The 19,364-nt window shown below is 37.3% G+C and overlaps 1 protein-coding gene across 1 annotated transcript; it reads left to right on the top strand.

The window, feature by feature from the left end:
* Nucleotides 1–2,025: 2,025 nt before the first annotated feature.
* Nucleotides 2,026–4,343, top strand: LOC113277288 (bidirectional sugar transporter SWEET17-like). The gene is made up of 6 exons (XM_026526418.1): nucleotides 2,026–2,059; nucleotides 2,165–2,201; nucleotides 2,297–2,507; nucleotides 2,609–2,770; nucleotides 3,502–3,621; nucleotides 3,940–4,343. Exons 1-6 carry the CDS (start codon nucleotides 2,026–2,028, stop codon nucleotides 4,081–4,083), a joined length of 708 nt encoding a protein of 235 aa, XP_026382203.1. The 3' UTR covers nucleotides 4,084–4,343.
* The last annotated feature ends 15,021 nt before the right edge of the window (nucleotides 4,344–19,364 follow it).

Here is a 19,364-nt window from a genome sequence, read left to right as displayed (position 1 = left end):
AGGGCACCAATGGAGAATGAGTTACGTGCCTTAGATGTAAATAATACATACAGTATTGTCAAGTTGCCTCCCGTGAAGAAGACTGTTGGATGTAGATGGGTGTACAAAATTAAATACAGAAGTGATGGAACTGTTGAGCGTTATAAGGCAAGATTAGTGGCAAGAGGTTTTACTCAGAGATATGGAGAAGACTACACAGAAACCTTTGCACCAGTTGCAAAGATGAATACGTTTCGTGTTCTTATGTCTCTTGCAGTTAATAAAGATTGTAAATTGTTTCAAATGGATGTGAAGAATGCATTCTTACAAGGTGATCTAGAAGAAGAGGTGTATATGAGTATACCACCTGGACACCCTCGAGAAAGAGAGAGCAATATGGTTTGCAAGCTTAAGAAGGCAATATATGGTTTAAAGCAATCACCACGTGCATGGTATGCAAAGCTAAGTTCAGTACTCATCCAGAATAAGTTCAAAAGGAGCTCTGCCGATTCTTCCTTGTTTATTAAAAGAAGTAATCTTGGTACAACTATAGTTCTAGTGTATGTTGATGACCTTGTGATTACAGGAGACAATCAACAAGAAATTAGAAATCTTAAAGCAATGCTTCACTCCAGATTTGACATCAAGGATTTAGGAATACTGAAGTATTTTCTGGGATTAAAAGTTGCTTACTCAAAGAAGGGTATTTTTTTGAATCAAAGAAAATATGTGTTGGACCTGCTGAAGGCTACAGGAAAAATGGGAGTAAAGCCTTGTGATACTCCTACAGAAAATGACAACAAACTTGATAATGATGGTGATGTGTTAAGTGACATTGGGTCTTATCAAAGGTTAGTAGGCAAGTTAATTTATCTCACTGTTACGAGACCTGACATAGCACATGCAGTAAGCTTAGTCAGTCGTTATATGCATACACCTCGTGTTAAACATTTGAATGCAGTAACTAGGATTCTACAGTATTTGAAAGGATCACCAGGAAGAGGAGTTTTGATGACAAAGAATGAAGCCTATTCAATTTCTAGCTACTGTATAACAGCATATTCAGATGCTGATTATGCTGGATGTCCAGTTGATCGTAAATCAACAAGAGGGTATTGCATATTCTTTGGTGGTAATCTGGTTACATGGAGAAGCAAGAAACAAAATGTTGTTTCTCGATCAAGTGCTAAAGCAGAATACAGAGCCATGGCTTCAACAACATGTGAGATTGTTTGGCTGCGAGCATTACTTAAGGATTTGGGTTTTCTGTCACCTCAGCCAGCTAAGATAATCTGTTACAATCAAGCAGCGATACAAATCGCATCAAATCCCACCTTTCATGAGCGTACATAGCACATAGAAGTGGATTGTCATTTTGTTAGAGAGAAGGTATTGGCCAAAGTAATATGCACTCCCTTCGTTCGTAGTCATCAACAACTGGCAGATGTTTTTACTAAGGGTTTACCTGTCAAGCAATTCAATGGAATTCTATCCAAGTTGGGCTCCATTGATATCTTCGCACCAACTTGAGGGGGAGTGTTGGAACAAAGGAGAATTTTTGGTTTCTCTATTTATGATTGGCTTACACTGCAAGAAAATATTCTCTAGATACGTTGTTATCTATACGAATATGTGGCATGTATAGGATATATATATACACGTCTTGTAAAACCTCTATTGATAATAGGAAACTCTAATCATTCTTCTCCTGTGGACGTAGGCTATAGCCGAACCACGTTAAACTGTGTTTCTTCTTTAATCTGTTTAGTTAACTGCATAACATCTTATGCAGATCCAACATTGACTGCATAACAAATTATGCATACTTTAATCTGTTAGTTAATAACAAAATCATATATAAAAAATTGATCAGGGGCATTTTAGCCATATTGAATATATGAAAATACGAAGTCAAAGGGAAACTTCCTAATTTGGGATTTACAGAAATTTGCACCATACTATAGATATATATACACACCTGCACAAGTACATATCCGACATTAATCCGCTGTTGTTCTGTTATCAATTCCTCTTTCCAAACAGTTAATGGATAACCTAAGTATCTTTGTTGGAGTTTTAGGTGCGTGAGACTATCCATATTCATGACTCATTGCGTTCTTTCTTGTGTTTACGGTTTGCAATTTTCTGACTTATGATCTCCTAATCTTGTGATCTTAATTTGCAGCTAACTTCATTTCTGTTTTGGTCATTCTGTCACCCATGTAAACTCCTAGATACTTGGTAACTCCATATTCTTCTCAATTGCTTGTTCAAATAATCTAATGATTTTGAGTATTGTATATGGCGTAATTTTCAGAGAGACTTTCCGTCGAATAGTGAAGAACAAATCGACTGGAGAATTCGAATGTCTTCCCTACATTTGCACTTTGTTGAATACCCTGTTATGGACTTATTATGGAGTTACAAAACCCGGTGCTTATCTTGTCGCCACCGTCAATGCTTTTGGAGTTGTTGTTGAAACCACATATATCATACTGTTTCTCAGATATGCATCACGAAAAGTGAAGGTAACTATCTATATATTTATTCGAGGATCACTGCATATATGTGTGTTATTGAGTTACATGTTGACTAAGTATATATATTTTGCATGGATAACCATTTACAGTGTAAAACGGCACAGTTGGTGGTGAGTTTAGACATAATTTCGTTTGCCGCTGCGGTGTTGATCACCCATTTTGCACTGGACGGTGATGCAAAGATCAATGCAATAGGATTCTTGGGTGCCGGACTAAATATCGTCATGTATGGTTCACCTCTGGCAGCAATGGTAAGATAGTCAAAGTCTTATTAGTGTGTTTTTTTTTTGAAAGAGCTTATTAGTTAGTTTGTCACCTAATTTGTTTATTTTCGAGAAAATTAATGTCTAATATGAAATTCTAACAAAGAAAGTAGTAGTATTACCAGTGGGAACATCTTTGAAACTAGAACGAAATTCATCTTTTTCCAATATATGAAATTAAATCAACTTGTTATTTTTCTAATTATATTTTTCCTTGCTTATTACTCTCTAACTATTTTCATAGGCAGTGAGAATATTCTATTTAGTCCATTCTTTTTCTTACGTGTATATTTGGTCTAAGATTTTAGGATCCGTCGTTTTAAATATTCAAAGGTCGTAGTGTTAATATAGCCTACTTCTAAACTAAGACATGGTTTTTCTCAGCAATGATACACGTACAACAGCTCTGTACCGTGATCTGCACACCAAAATGATCCAACGGTTCTTAGGGAATTCTTGGGAAAATTTGCAGGGGTGGGGTTAATGGTAGGGCCCACCACCTTTTTTCTCTCTTACAGCAAAGCTCCGGTGCACATCACGGTAATGAGTCGCGGTACCCCAAACATTTTCGTAGTTTTTTTTAAGGTGAATGCCTATCAACAACATTAATTGGAAAGTGGTACCCGGTCATACACGCTTCATGATGATCATATTGATTGATTGATTCGTACAAATAAGATAATTAGTGATGCTAATTTGATGGTGTTGATGTAAAACAGAGAACGGTGGTGACGACTAAAAGCGTGGAGTATATGCCGTTCTTGCTCTCATTTTTCCTTTTCTTGAATGGTGAAGTTTGGTTCTTCCATGCGGTTCTCGTAGGAGATCCTTTCGTTGGAGTAAGTCATTTCTCTCTCACACTTCTAATCGATCTCCTCTCGTTTTTTGTCTTATTTTCTATTTGAGACTCAGACTCCCAACCGAACTAACCCTAAATGGTTATTTTCACTTTTTTATTTTAGTCTAAAAATAAGTTAAATATTGAGACTGCAAAAACATCTCTTTTTTATAAACGGAACGAGTACACAGTTTATCAGTGAAACAATCAGGGATTTATTTTCGGCCGTAATAAGAATTGAATTTCATTTTGGGTTCACTTTTCATATTTATCATTTTATTGCCGTACCGACGATCTGTGACCGTGCATATAAAAACAGGTACCAAATGGGATCGGATTCATTTTCGGAATAGTTCAGTTGTCTCTTTATGCACGTTACAGAAGTTCTACCAGTTCGTCTTCATCGGTCGCCTCACCAACCGACCCCTTACTTCTTCCATCGCCATTGCCGGCGACCTTTTGATAATCATCCTTATGTGTTAAAGGCTCAGGCAAACTCCGGCGATAAGTACATAGAGCGCACTGTTAATACAAACACACACGACAATCAACCGCAACTCGTTGACATATAGAGTTGCATATATGTCAAATTAAACGCCATTCGTCCTTCAACAAAAGCTATTTATTTCCTGCTTTGAATTGATTTTATTCTGCAAGTGTATAGTTTTATATTTGAATGTGCATTGTAATTTAATTTGTTATCTGTTGCATGACGTGTCACCATGTGTGGATGACACACCATTATTACTCCAGATGTCTAGAAATGTTGAAGACGCGCCTATAAAGGAGTGATGCCCGACCGAGTGTACGATGGATGAAACAATTAATAACACACTGCTCGTTTCCTCGTCAAGTTCTCTCTATTACGAACATTAAGCTTCTCTTACATTATAGAGAATAGAACCCCATTTATTACTATTAAGTTAGTGCTTCATTAACTATATATCTAAGTGATTAGTACATAGCTTTTGATATATTGTTGGTATACACGAGCACTTGGTAAATCAATGATTGTTGTTACAACAGAGGACCGGTATACCACTAGTACCACCAGTATACCCCTAATAACGCATAGTGAATTTATAAAATGTTATCAGCACGAATTGCTCTGCGATAATCGGAGTGGGTGCCGACGATATAGAAAAGGATAATTTTCTTCAATTTTTGCATATTTTATTTAACTATATTTGGATAGTTTTATGCATAAGTTTTTGTAACGTCTAATTTCGTTTCCTATTTTGATTAGGACTTGTTAAAGAGAAAGTTAGACATCTTACCGTATCTTATATATGTTTTTGGGGCATAGGAAATTAAACGGTATATGAAGAGATATCTGAAACAGGTACGTATTAGCCACTACTCGTATTTATGATGTTATTCGGTTTCTGAATTTAGCCAAATATTTGAGTTTTACTGCGTTTTGCTATTTTCCTCTTTAGCCAACCAACAGAAGGTTTTTCCGCGTCCTTTTTGGACAACGTAGAGAGTAAAATTTCCTTTGTTGGTACACTAATGATTTTTGTGGTGTTAACGGTTTTAATATCAGCAGAGCGAGGAATTGTTGCATCCAGAGGGATGGAAAATTTTTAATATTCCTTTGCTATAATAATCTCCAGAATTCAAAGTCGTTCCACCTAAGGTCGGAATACGATGAAAAATGGACATTGGGTTAACATGGTTAGTCAGTCTCTATCAGCGGTCCTTGAAATGAGATGCAATTGATATTGAGACAATTTCTTTTAAGATATAAAGAATATGTTCATATTTCAACTTTGACAAATTAGTATTTCGTCGATCCTAATAGACGAAGTTGGAGATTTATCGGTATTATGTTAGAACCGTTTCACCATTGGTTTTTGTGGTAAATAGTTCGGCTTAATTTTCTGAAGAAGATATATTCACCGTATAAAATGTTGTGGTGAACACTAAGGAGAGCGGCATATTTTGCGCCCTTATATGTTTCCGCTAGCTTTACGGCGTGCATTATATGTGCCAATTATACGCATCGACGAGCTTTAAGGAGTTAGTGCTTAATTTGCACTTTGTATATGTTGTGTCAACAACACCGAGTGCTTCAAATGTTAATTGCGCCTCGTAGATGTACAAACATCGAGCGATAATGAGTGTTGCATTTTTGTAAATGATATTTAGAGTTAATATCATGTCTTCTCGTCGCCAGAGATATTACCTAAAATCCTGAATTTGGTGAATTAAATTTGCAGCATTACCTATGCAAATAAGTTTATCTTTGGCAAAGAAGGAAAATACAATTGTGGTAGGCATAATTGAATATGGGAATCACAATAGTTACCAGGTTTGAGAATCTGGTAAACCACGTACCACTAGAAGTGGAGAAATATGGGACGGTAGCATAATGATTGGGTAAATAACCATCTCTGAGCCTGGATCTCTGCTATCATTGTGACAGACGCGATATGTGCATCTGAAATGCCGTTCATTGTTTTTGATCTCTATCAGTCGTCTTGGCAGGACTGGTACTGATATTGAGATAGTGTCTATGGTCACAAAATTCGTTTACAGTTTACTATTAATTTTACATGGCAATGTAAATTCTTAAAATTGTCCTAGTTGGACGGTAAACGAGAGAGAAAACCTGATCAGTTATCTCTCCTGGGTTGCGTGTTATGTTGATTTGTGCACCCAGTTGCTCCCTTGTTAGGTAGAGTAATGCAGAACAGAAGGTTATGTTCATGAGACATTCCCACCTGAGGATCAGGGGGGAGCATCGTCGACGATAATGGTTTACATCAATTATGTCTCATCTAAATTCTCACACCGAGAAATGCCTGAGGTATTGGAGATTATTCTGTTGCTAGGTTTAGCAAGAGTACGCTTGCTTGATTCGGCATATATTAAAGTCCTTGCAAGGCTTGCCATGTAATCGCAACGATTGTTTCGTCTGGAAATATGCTCAGAAGCATAGACGAAAACCTCTTGTATGAGGTATACCAATCTAATCAGATGATGTCCATATTCTCTTTGAGTGATGAGTTGATATATCTCCTGACGATGAGCACATCCATTTAATTTGCGTTGATATCTCGTGGTGAAGAATATCCGCATACTGAAATCTGGTACCAAGGGATTAAAATATTTTCATGCTCTTAAGAATGATGTAAGATCGTTAACTAGCTGATTATGAACTGGTTGTCGATAATGTTCAGAGTAGCTACTGAAATTGTTTTGGATAGATATCCCTTTTGCAAAGGAATTATCGACAAAGTTTATATGATTGGTGTTGTAGTTTTGAAAGTGATAGTAAAAGTTCGTTGCTCGGACTTGTAAAGATTAAAGTTTTCTAAAATAATAAATAAATGATTTTATACAAAAATTTATTAACAGGATGAAGAGACACTAGGACGCAGGATTTCACACTTTTTCATATTCTTGTGGTTTAGTCATTAACTCTAGACAATATAGCTCAAACAAAAGAAGTTGAGACTCTAATTCTTTGCCAAAACTAGATTTCATAAAACATTATCTGTAAGTAGTAAGCATGACGCATCAAAAGTAAATTAAACCAAGCATGCGACATCTGACAAAATAACAAATAATTAATAGAAATCATTAAACAAGTAAATCTATGCAAAAAGTCATATAAAGAATTAATTCATTTACCACAATCGTGAAAAGTTGCTTCCTCCGTTGTCCCAGTGATGGGTTCTAGCTCCGCATATTGGAAACACGCTCAAAAGTTGATTTTATTGCTCAAAGGAGGTGTACAAATGATGAAAAGGAGAAAATAATGAAAATCGGGTGTTTGAAACGTTTTTAATTGTTGCAAACACCGTTACAAAGAACGATACTTGAAAAGTGTTGTAGTATACGGAATACTACGACCCACACCTGCCTGTCGTTTCTACTGTAGCGTGAACGACTGCCTCTGTTGGTGCTTTGTTCTTCGTGTTCTCCTTTAATGGCAGCAGCAGAGACAAGCTCTGCAACTTTTTTTTCTCGCTCCTCTCGGCTCTGGCTAGACCCCCAAACTCTTCAACCCTTTTCCAAACTGTTTTGCCTTGTATTTATAGTGAATTGGAGCCAAAAATCCGACCCTTGATTTCATATATTCTCCATTTAATCCAAATATTCTCGGCTGCCAATAATAACGAAAATTTCCATTTTTAATCCCATGCACGCGTTAACTTTGATCCTGCACGCTCCCAAATGTCTTCTCCACGCCTCAACACTCTTCCAACGCTAGTAGGACTCTTCCATGCACACAAGAACTCCATTTTTTCTCGTGTTACAGTGCACGTGCTCTGTTTTGGGCTCAAGGATCATCACGCGTTTTCCAGCCACTTCTGATCGAACCCACTTCCCATAATGTGTTCCTCATGACATATCACATCTTCCTACCAAGTTTGAGCGATTGAATCTCCCTAAAACACCTTCATTTTGTTGATTGAAACTCTAACAGTTGAGAGTATATTTTTCCCGCCAAAAAGCTGTTTTTGAATTTAAAGAGAAGATGGATGCCCCTTAACCAGAGCTTGGGTGCGAATAGCAATTGGGTAGAAATAGTAATTTTTTTTGGGTGGAAATAGTAATTTTTATGGGTTCCTCCAGGACATTTCTGGGATGCTTCCGGTGCATTTCTGGGGTGCCTACGATACATATCTCCGGGGTGTAAAACACTGCTTTTTGAGCTCATTTCGCCGCAAGGGATTATTTCTCTAAAAATTCCTACAAAGACATAAAAGAACACAATAAATACAAAATTGAGCACTAACAATACATACAATAAAGACATATTAGACACATAAATGCGTCTATCAACACCCCCAAACTTATTATTTGCTAGTCCTCGAGCAAATTTATTCTAGAAAGGAAAATCATTTGAACCCCTAGGTGGCCCTAGTGGCGGAGTGTTGTCTCCGGAGGGTTTACCAGAGGTGTACCCACAAAACCTTAATACTCCAGACCCTAGCTACAACGAACCTTGGAAGGCACTAAAGAATCTCCTTGGTTGGCATACTTATTGACTACAAGAGGAAGTATCCTGATGCGAAATTCCAATTGATGTACACGAGTTTGCACTTAAGCATACTAAAATTCATATATAAGTGACAGAGCTCTACTCAGATAGTTGCACTATGGACATCATATTCGGAGTCAAACTAATCACATGGAAAGATTAAGAGATGGATATAGAAAAACATAGATGGTTTTGATGTTTACTAAGTGAACGGCGTTTCCCATATCTGTCTGAAGGCCTCCGCCAAAATGAACATATCCTAATGGATTGAGATACTAGTCTGACTAATATCAACACACTGGCATATACAAGGGTACCAGTGGTCGATAACCTAACTCTAGATCAACAAAACTGGCATATACAAGGGTACCAGTGCTCGACTTTATTGAATTTTCCTTTTGGTCGAATGGTCTGGTCTTAATTTTATTTATTTATTTATTTTTATTTTTTTTCAACTTTTTTTTTTGTAACTCAATCACTCTAATTCATCCTAGCATTGGTAACAACTTGAATCGTGGGCCCCACCTATCACTTAGAGAAACATGGTTTAAAAACAAAATAAAATAAAAATAAAAGTGAAAAGGACTCAACGAGATATGGTGAAACTATCATGTTATTTCTAACACCTGAGCTATTTGCTTTTATGAATAGACTCTTTAGATGTTTCCATCTATTCAGATTGGTTCCTCAACTCCTACAACCAAAATGCTTCCATCCACTTAGATTGGTTAGTGCCACGCATAAATTTCTAGGCTCTGGAGTTTATTTATTCATACTGCAACTAAAAAGTTTCTCCCACACCCCCAAACTTAAATCTAACATTGTCCTCAATGTTCTAAAGATGAAATTAAAAGCATGAACAAGGAGAAACCGTTACCATTTGAAGCAAAAAAGATAAGGAAAAATATTACCGTGTTGCATGAGATTGGGTTACCTCCCAAGAATTGCTAAGTTTAAAGTCTTCATCCAGACATCGGAAGGAATTAGTCACCTCATAGAATCAAAAAGTAACAGCCGAAATAACTGTGGGTCTTCAAAACCAAAAAGAGCTGACCAAAGGAAACTACAATAACCCAAGAAAGTGAACAAGGATAACATGCCCTTATCTAGTTTCCTTATTAAGATATTTATATCTAATTGTGGTTCAGGTTCAGGTTCTAAGAAAGGGTCTAAATAAAATATTTTCATAGGTTGCGTTTCTTCATAGGTGGGATCTGAATCATTAGGTCATAGAGTCTGGAAAAACTCAGATATGATCTCAGAAGCGCACAATAATAACCTAAATAACTGAGGATCCTCTAAGTCAATAAGATTTGACTTACAATATTGACCAAAATGAGAGTAGTGGTCATTCTTAGGCAAATGTGTCGATTCTAATTTCCTAAAGCATTTAGGTTTAGTCTCACAACTTAATATTCGACACATTTGAAATATAAACGTTCCCACATTTGGAAGAAAACTATTTGGTGGGAAAACAAAGTCAATCTGGGTATCATAGCCTGGGCAAAACACATCAACCAGAGGATGGGTTTCTAACGACTGAACTTCTTCCTGGACATCATTAGGTTCGGGAAAACGAGTATGAAGGTAATCTTGCAAAATGGTCGAGGCAGAGATATCAAGTCCTAAGTGTGGGGACTTTCTGAGAGTTAAAGGTAAGGCACTAGGAAAGTGATAATCACCCCCAAACTTAGAGTTTTCAGTGTCTCTAGATAGACCTCTAATTATTTCTTGAATTTCCGTATCTTCAGAGTCCTTAAAATATTCAAGAGATTCTTCTAAGTTATTATCAGGTAGTGCATCTTTACTCATCTCTACGGGTCTATCTTCTTATTCCAAGACTATTTTTTCTAAGTCGCTAGACTCTAAAACAGTATTTTCGAAATGAACCCGTTCCTCTAAACCACTATCGGCTTCGTAATCAAAAGGAAAAACTACATCGTCTAAAACGGTGGTATCCCTAATCAAAACCTCGTCCTTTTGAATAGGTGAATAATCATAAGAATTATTTGGATTTGAACTAGAAATAATATAATCACTATACAGCTCAATTGGATTACTAGACTCCTGATCACTATGCCTACATATTTCAGATTCTTCATTACTGCTATCCTCATCATCATAGTACGAAGATGATTGAACCTTATCTAAATAAGTAGTGTCTTTTATTCTAACCTCGTCCTCTAGATTAGGCAAATATTCACTATTTACATCAAGGGTAAAATTGGAAACACTATTTTGGAAATTTAGATCTTTTAGAGAAGTTCTATTCTGGGTCTCTAACAAAAGCTTTTGGGCTGACTCACATGAATTCCTGACGTAATCTAGGAAATCAGGTAAAGAAAGTTCACTCATTGCATTATTTTCGTCCATAACTAAGTTATTCATTTCAGCGAACTTACGTGCTGTCTCAGCTAACTTACGAGTCGACTCAAGTAAAGAGGAATTAGCAGAATTTTTCTCGTATGACTGATGGTTGTGAGGATAGTGATTGGGCTCACCATAGTATGAACCATAACCTTGAAAAGTTTGGCGTTCCCAACCACTATTCCCACCATGGTAATAAAACTGATGATGTCCATATTCAAATTCAGGTCGATATTCATTGTATTGGCTTCTATCATACCAGCTCGACATTCTTAATTGCAAGGGAATTCTACACAATCACAAACAAGGCTGACTCGACCAAATCAAACCTATTAAATCTAGCAAACAAAAAGCATGATGGCTCCACTTAGGTTGTTTCTAGACCAGCTTCTATCTTTCGAAAGGGAATTCGTTACAATTTAAGCAAACCCCTCTGGAATCAATCCGAGTCAAAGTAAGTTGAATTGAGGCGAGGGAAGCTCAGTGGAGCTTTGATACCCAAGGCCTCACCGCTATCACAAGGCGGCGCAGTCACGCATTCAACTCACAGAAACCATCATGAACTTTGGAGTGTGCTTAAAGAGCAACCAATATTTTTCGAACGAGTTTCCTAATAAGCTCGTTACCCTATCGGTCTCGTTTTATTCCAAATTTTAAGCTTGGGTTCGCGTTAGGTTTCGTTTTCCTAAGGCGGGCAAGAAGGGAGCGGTGATGAAATCAGAATCCTTATCTTGTATTGACCAGGCCTTGCCCTTTACTAGGAATTTAAAAACAGTCCAAATTCGTCCTCAATCAATGAATCACCTTAAGGAATACAGTAACTCGCTTACAGGAGATTCGCGAGTGTTTCGATGGACTTACCTCCCGTACCAGACGGGGGATGAACCGTTGAAGTCGACTCGGGCCACGACTCCTTTGTCATGTACGAACCCGAGGGGCCGAGACGATATAGTAATCGTCGTCCTTCCCTGCACACAGTTTATATAATTTTTTTTTTGTTTAATAATACCCTTCCGTAGGGTTAAAAAAAATAAAGTCAAATTGTTTAAAGTCCAAAGTCCAAAATAAATAAATAAAAAAATTTACAGTTTTCCTCACACTCTAAAAAAATTAAAAATTAAAAATTAAATCCTAAAATTGTCCTTTTTTCTTCTATTTTCGCTTTTCGCTTTAAGCTTTTTCCTCTCCAAGTCCTTAGTGCTCCACTTCGAACCTGTAAATCAAAGAAAAAAAAAGACCAAGTAAAAAGGAAAAAATAATAAAAAAAAAATAAACCTAAAAAAATAAAAATAAATCTATATACAAGTCCGCGTCGGCGGCGCCATTTTGTTATAGTTTTGGAAGTGGTAGTAAAAGTTCGTTGCTCGGAATTGTAAAGATTAAAGTTTTCTGAAATAATAAATAAATGATTTTATACAAAAATTTATTAACAGGATGAAGAGACACTAGGACGCAGGATTTCACACTTTTTCATATTCTTGTGGTTTAGTCATTAACTCTAGACAATATAGCTCAAACAAAAGAAGTTGTGACTCTAATTCTTTGCCAAAACTAGATTTCATAAAACATTATCTGTAAGTCGTAAGCATGACGCATCAAAAGTAAATTAAACCAAGCATGCGACATCAGACAAAATAACAAATAATTAATAGAAATCATTAAACAAGTAAATCTATGCAAAAAGTCATATAAAGAATTAATTCATTTACCACAATCGTGAAAAGTTGCTTCCTCCGTTGTCCCAGTGATGGGTTCTAGCTCCGCATATTGGAAACACGCTCAAAAGTTGATTTTATTGCTCAAAGGAGGTGTACAAATGATGAAAAGGAGAAAATAACGAAAATCGGGTGTTTGCAACGTTTTTAATTGTTGCAAACACTATTACAAAGAACGATACTTGAAAAGTGCTGTAGTATACGGAATACTACGACCCACACCTGCCTGTCATTTCCACTGTAGCGTGAACGACTGCCTCTGTTGGTGCTTTGTTCTTCGTGTTCTCCTTTAATGGCAGCAGCAGAGACAAGCTCTGCAACTTTTTTTTCTCGCTCCTCTCGGCTCTGGCTACCCCCAGACTCTTCAACCCTTTTCCAAACTGTTTTGCCTTGTATTTATAGTGAATTGGAGCCAAAAATCCGACCATTGATTGCATATATTCTCCATTTAATCCAAATATTCTCGGCTGCCAATAATAACGAAAATATCCATTTTTAATCCCATGCACGCGTTAACTTTGATCCTGCACGCTCCCAAATGTCTTCTCCACGCCTCAACACTCTTCCAACGCTAGTAGGACTCTTCCATGCACACAAGAACTCCATTTTTGCTCGTGTTACAGTGCACGTGCTCTGTTTTGGTCTCAAGGATCATCACGCGTTTTCCATCCACTACTGATCGAACCCACTGCCCATAATGTGTTCCTCATGCCATATCACATCTTCCTACCAAGTTTGAGCGATTGAATCTCCCTAAAACACCTTCATTTTGTTGATTGAAACTCTAACAGTTGAGAGTATATTTTTCCCGCCAAAAAGCTTTTTTTGAATTTAAAGAGAAGATGGATGCCCCTTAACCAGAGCTTGGGTGTGAATAGCAATTGGGTAGAAATAGTAATTTTTGGGTGGAAATAGTAATTTTTATGGGTTCCTCCGGGACATTTCTGGGATGCTTTCGGTGCATTTCTGGGGTGCCTACGATACATTTCTCCGGGGTGTAAAACACTGCTTTTTGAGCCCATTTCGCCGCAAGGGCTTAGTTCTCTAAAAATTCCTACAAATACATAAAAGAACACAATAAATACGAAATTGAGAACTAACAATACATACAATAAAGACATATTAGATGCATAAATGCGTCTATCAATTGGCAGACATGGACCTTAGTTCATATTGAAGTGTTTTCTCTCTTGTGTACGCTCTTGAAACTTAGTCTTAGCATCAGTCACAAATTTGATGCTTATGTGAAAGCATGGTGAGAAAACTAATTGAAGTCGCTTGTTATGCAGCGCCACTTCTTGAAAGTGAGTTTCCGCAGACACTAACTAGGTTGATGGAAGTATGGTCTGGTAGTCATAAATGACTCGACATCTCACCTGGTGGTAACTGTGTATCTATACTCATATAGATTTTAAATGAAACTCTTGTTTGTCATCCATTGATGTTGTATCATCCTAGTAATTCTTTGGGCATTGATGGTGAGCACATTTGATGTTCTTGTGAACTTTGAACTTATTACTCATGTAACCATTGTCATGGTTTTCTGTTTGAGACGTGCTATATTCCACTGCTGTTACTACTCTATTACAAGATTTGCAAATTTGATGAGAAAGTCTTCCCACCGTTTGGGGGAGGAAAGGCTGTCGCCTGAAAAACGGCGTGAAGTATTCTGGTTTGCACAAGATAAATCAGGATGTATCTCATCTTGATGTTTTCAGTAATGAAAGACATGCAGAAGATTTGATATCTTCAGATTTTGCAAATCAGTTTGCTTCCTTGAGAATATGTGAAAGTAGTAGCAAGTGTGTCACATAAAACACACTTTCAGCGTGGATGACTAGTTGACTTAAAATGTTTTGCGCCTCCTAAAAAGAAGAACCAGTCACAATCATTGAAAGATAGTGCTCTCAAAGAGACTATCAGTGGAAGATCTAATTTCTCTGAGTATAGTTCTCCTAAGATAATGTCTCTGCAAAGGCAGTGAAACCTCAAAATGAGAGGATTTCCATAAGGCATGCATGCAATAGAGAAATTTGTGATCGTAACCCAATGATTGTTGATGACATAGTCAAAGTATCCACTGATACGACCGTAGGTGTTGTTGGTTTAAACCACTCTCTATGGGAATGTCATCAAATATATGATCGATTATACCAGGAGAGATCAAAGCAGAATAACAGTTTCTCGCAAAATGCATAAATTTGGTATTGCAGCCCAAACACTCGATAATGTGAGCTACTCTTGGCTACAAACGGGTAAAGTAAAGTCAACTAATGGCACAAAGTCTTTTACAAGAACATGAGATGGATTTCTTTGTAACATATTCCATATTATGGATGCAACTACCTTTATGGTATTTTTCTGGCAGTCTTTAAGGACTCGACGTGTATCCAGAAGATGTGGTTAATGCAGATCTGTATAAAAGACTAAATACAGATAACTACATACGAATTTCTGAAGGTTTTTCACCTGTCAGTAGAATTACCATGTCATATGCATTTACTCAATAAGGACGAAAATTGTCAATCGTCTAATTAAATGCTTATATTGTCCAGGGATATGTGAACCATTTTTTATATGCTCATAAACTGTGCATTTACTAGATTTGAAATATTCAACATCTATTTGATTGGATCTCCAGAAGAATTTTCCAAAGCACAAAAATGCTTAAAGCGGGAGTGCGAGACGAATTCTCGATAAAACAAAGTCTCAGTCTGTTGGTTGAGTATTGTAGATGGAAGTTCTTAGAGACTTACATGTACAATAAGTCTATGACCAGCTCGCTGAGAAGTTCTTAGAGACTTACATGTACAATAAGGCTGTCAACGCAGGAATGGACAAGCTCTTCTCACTAGCTATCGCTTACAAAGAGACAATCAGAGAGTATACCGACAAATGGCACAGGATTTGTCAAGCTATAGGAAACGTAGATCCAGTTGTCAGCATCAACTGTTACAAATGGGGATTGGATATAATGAGCCCATTATTTTTGGAGATTCATGGAAGCGTTCCTAAGACAGAAGGAGAGACCTTTGAGTAATCATTGAAAAACATGCCCGGTTAGAGGAGATCTAGCGGGAGAACCCTAGGGCCCCAACTCAAATATCTCATCGGACTAATTCTGTAGAACAAGCTGTAGATGGTGGATTTTTGACAAAGACTAAAATCGTAAACTCATAATTATACGAAGCTCTGATTCAGCAATCAGACGTGAGTATCGAGACATGGGTCTCTCATGAATTCTCAACGGAGAGTACTTTCTCTAAGAGTACATGTAGATATGCAGTCTCACGACTGGAAAACGACATATCTCATGAATACTGAATACTTTCAGTGATTATTTCTATATAGTATCACGAGATGGACGGCTCCTAGACAGCTTGCTCTTCTAGTATAGAGCGGTAATGTCTTCAGGAACAAACAACAATTTTACCCTAACTATATAAAGGATATGACTTACCGACAAGCTCAAATCGGGATAATTAATGCTCATAGACAGCTTGCTCTGCTAGTATAGAGCCACAAAGTTAATTATTCCTAATTAAGATTAATTCTGCCGTGACATTCACTACTGAATTCCCAGAATAATATATTATTGCTCCTATTCCATGGTCGAATCCACGACTGGTCCCATGGAATGGCAATAACAATTGTTCTGATTCTATGATCGAATCCACAGCTTGATCTCATAGAATAACAATAACTATATTATCTCATTTCTCCGATTTCATGATCGAATCCACAACTGGTCTCATAAATGGTAATAGATAAATCTTAATTACTCTGATTCTATGGTCGAATCTACGATCCCATGGAATGGTAATGCTCAGTTTATTATTCTGAATTCGTAGTCGAATCCTCAGCTGATCTTATGAATTATTAATAAACATCTTATTGCTCAGTTTTGCGAATTATTCTCCACCGAATTCCACAATTAGTAATAAATAATCAACAACCGGGCGTCTGAGCTACCTCTAAGTAAGCCCCGATTCAAATGGTGAAGGTGTATTCAACGACGATACACTAACAGTCACCGCACGAACGAGTATTTCAAAAATACAACGAAACGATGAACCTATACAAAATAGAAAAGAAAATAATAAATAATTAAAAATATTGACCAGGGTGCTGGGTGCACAGACACACGACCGACCGACCGTGTCGTGGTCAATCCCACACTAGTTTTATATTTTTAATGCATTTTATTATTTTCCATGATTTGAAGAAAATTCTCTCATTTTATCAAATCTCCTTCGTCTCGAGGAAACTCCTCGGTTTCATGGTACTTCCATAAATCCATAAAAAATAATATAAAATTAAGGAAAGGAGTGTGGGGCGTGACCATTGGCCAACCGTCCCCACACCCCACGGTTCCTATTATTTTATTATTATTATTATTATTATTATTATTATTATTATTTCTCTAATTTCATGAAAAAACTCCTTGATTTCATGGTATTTTTGCACAAATCATCATATAATAATAAATAAAATTATGAAAAAACTTGTGGGACCGGACCACTAGCCAGCCGGCCATGCCCTAGACTGTCCCACACGCCCTTTTGCTTTATTATTTTATTATTATTTATCATATTTTTCCTTGAATTCATCAAATTCCTTGATTTTATGGTATTTCTCTCAAATTAGGAAAAATTCCCTCAAATCATAAAAAATACCTAAAACTATTAAAAAAATATGAAAAACTCGTGGGACCGGTCCATAACCGGCCGGCCATGCCGCCATGGTCCCACACGCCCGTGTTTTTTTATTATTTTAATATTTTGCTTCCATGAACTCATGAAAACTCCTTCAATTCATGGAAACTCCCTAAATTCATCAAATTTCTCTAAATTCATGAATTTTTCATAAAATCATCAAAATATTATAAAATTAAGGAAAAGGCACCACGCGACCGTGGTCACGACCGACCGACCATTCCTTGACCACGGTAGTCCCACGCCTCCTCATTCCTTATTTTATAATTATTTTTCATCATCTCATGGTGTTTTCCTCAGTTTCGTCGAAACCATAATTTTGGCATATTTTCTCGAATGGATGCTCAATTGCACGCCAGAAAATATCAAAATTCTCAGGACTGAGACGCTGACGCCTTAGGGACATGAGCACGCTATCTTGACCGACCAAGATTGGCTCTTTGGCTCACGGAAGCCGGTCCCATCAATTTTCACAGTTTTGAACTAATTTGCACAATTGCTCGTATTAGGTCCAAAACTCTTCCAAACACTTTGGATTTTCAAGAAGCGATCGTCAGGCGGTCACGTGACAAGCCAGGGCCGGTTTCATGACCCCATGGTCGGTCCCTCGCCTCGTCGTAATTAATTAGGTTTTCTCACCTAAGGCTTAAACAAGCATTTTTGAATAAATGATTAAGCCAGCATTTAATCATTCTTCCACAAAAAAATCGTCAACTCTTCAGGAGTTCTTCTTATTTGCTCACATGAGCATATGGACACTACATGGTTGATCCACGGTCCCATGTAGTCGCTCCCTCCTTCGTCCCATGGTTAAACTTCTGACGAACCATGAATTGATCATCAATTGATCAAATTAGGGTTTCTGAATCCAAGGATCATCATTCCAGATTCCAACCTTAATAATTTTATGACGGCCTCATGGTCATTAATTTTATTTAATTATGCTCGGTTCAACGACCAGTATTCTAATTAATATTTTTGGTACCAATAATCCATCAGATGAGCAACACATGCTCAGACGATCGAATATTCAACAATTCATCACATGAGCAACACTTGCTCAGATGATAAATATTTGATCACACCAAGGAATATTGGTTCAACAATCAATATTCAACGATCCATCGAATGAGAAATACTTGCTCACTTCATCGTAAGAACTATACCTCTGTCTCATGACATGTTCAATTCATGAGTTTCAGAACATCATGTTCAACTCAGCAACTACATGGACTCATCGTCCCATCAAACCACGAAGTCATCAATTGACTAACATACCACGAGACGTCAATCATGTCACTTGGGGGATATCACTTAGGGTTTTGGTCTGGCGGTCTACGACACGTGTGTTCAAACACACGATGGAATATGAGCAAGTCGTGCAATCAGTTGAAGGAATTCACGAGGTAGTGGGTGGAAAATCGACCAAGTCTCCACACGTTGAGCAACTGGTTTCAAACACGTTCTCCACTTCCCCACTCCTTGATTCCATCAACTGTCACACTTCATGGAATCATGGTGTCTAAAATTCCAGCAATATAAATAAGTCTCTGAATCACGATTGAATCATCGACATCATCAGCATCATCAATCTCACGTCAAACTGACAACATGAGATCATCAACTGATCAATTGAGCAACTACTCTCAATTGAGCAATTTCAATCATTCAGAGCTTATCATATTCATAATTCACACACCTACAATCTTTGATTACCATTGATTCCACGCATTTCTCAGCTTTCCTCCTACAGATCAACCCATCCTCTCTTGTGACCGAATTTACTCTGGAACGGTCATTGTCTTGATTTAGGCCAGAGTACTACAGATTGATCTCTCGAATATAAAGCACCCCCTTTGCAGCGGTGAATCTATGTGAGGTTTAACATTTCGCTCAGTTCGAGGAGTCTCCTCCGTACGGTCGTCTCCTCAATCCCTTAAAAACCAGCAAA

This window comes from Papaver somniferum, chromosome 5, assembly GCF_003573695.1.
Source record: "Papaver somniferum cultivar HN1 chromosome 5, ASM357369v1, whole genome shotgun sequence".
NCBI lineage: Eukaryota > Viridiplantae > Streptophyta > Magnoliopsida > Ranunculales > Papaveraceae > Papaver > Papaver somniferum.
Note: the sequence above shows the minus strand (reverse complement) of the source record. Positions and strands in the feature narration are given on the sequence as shown.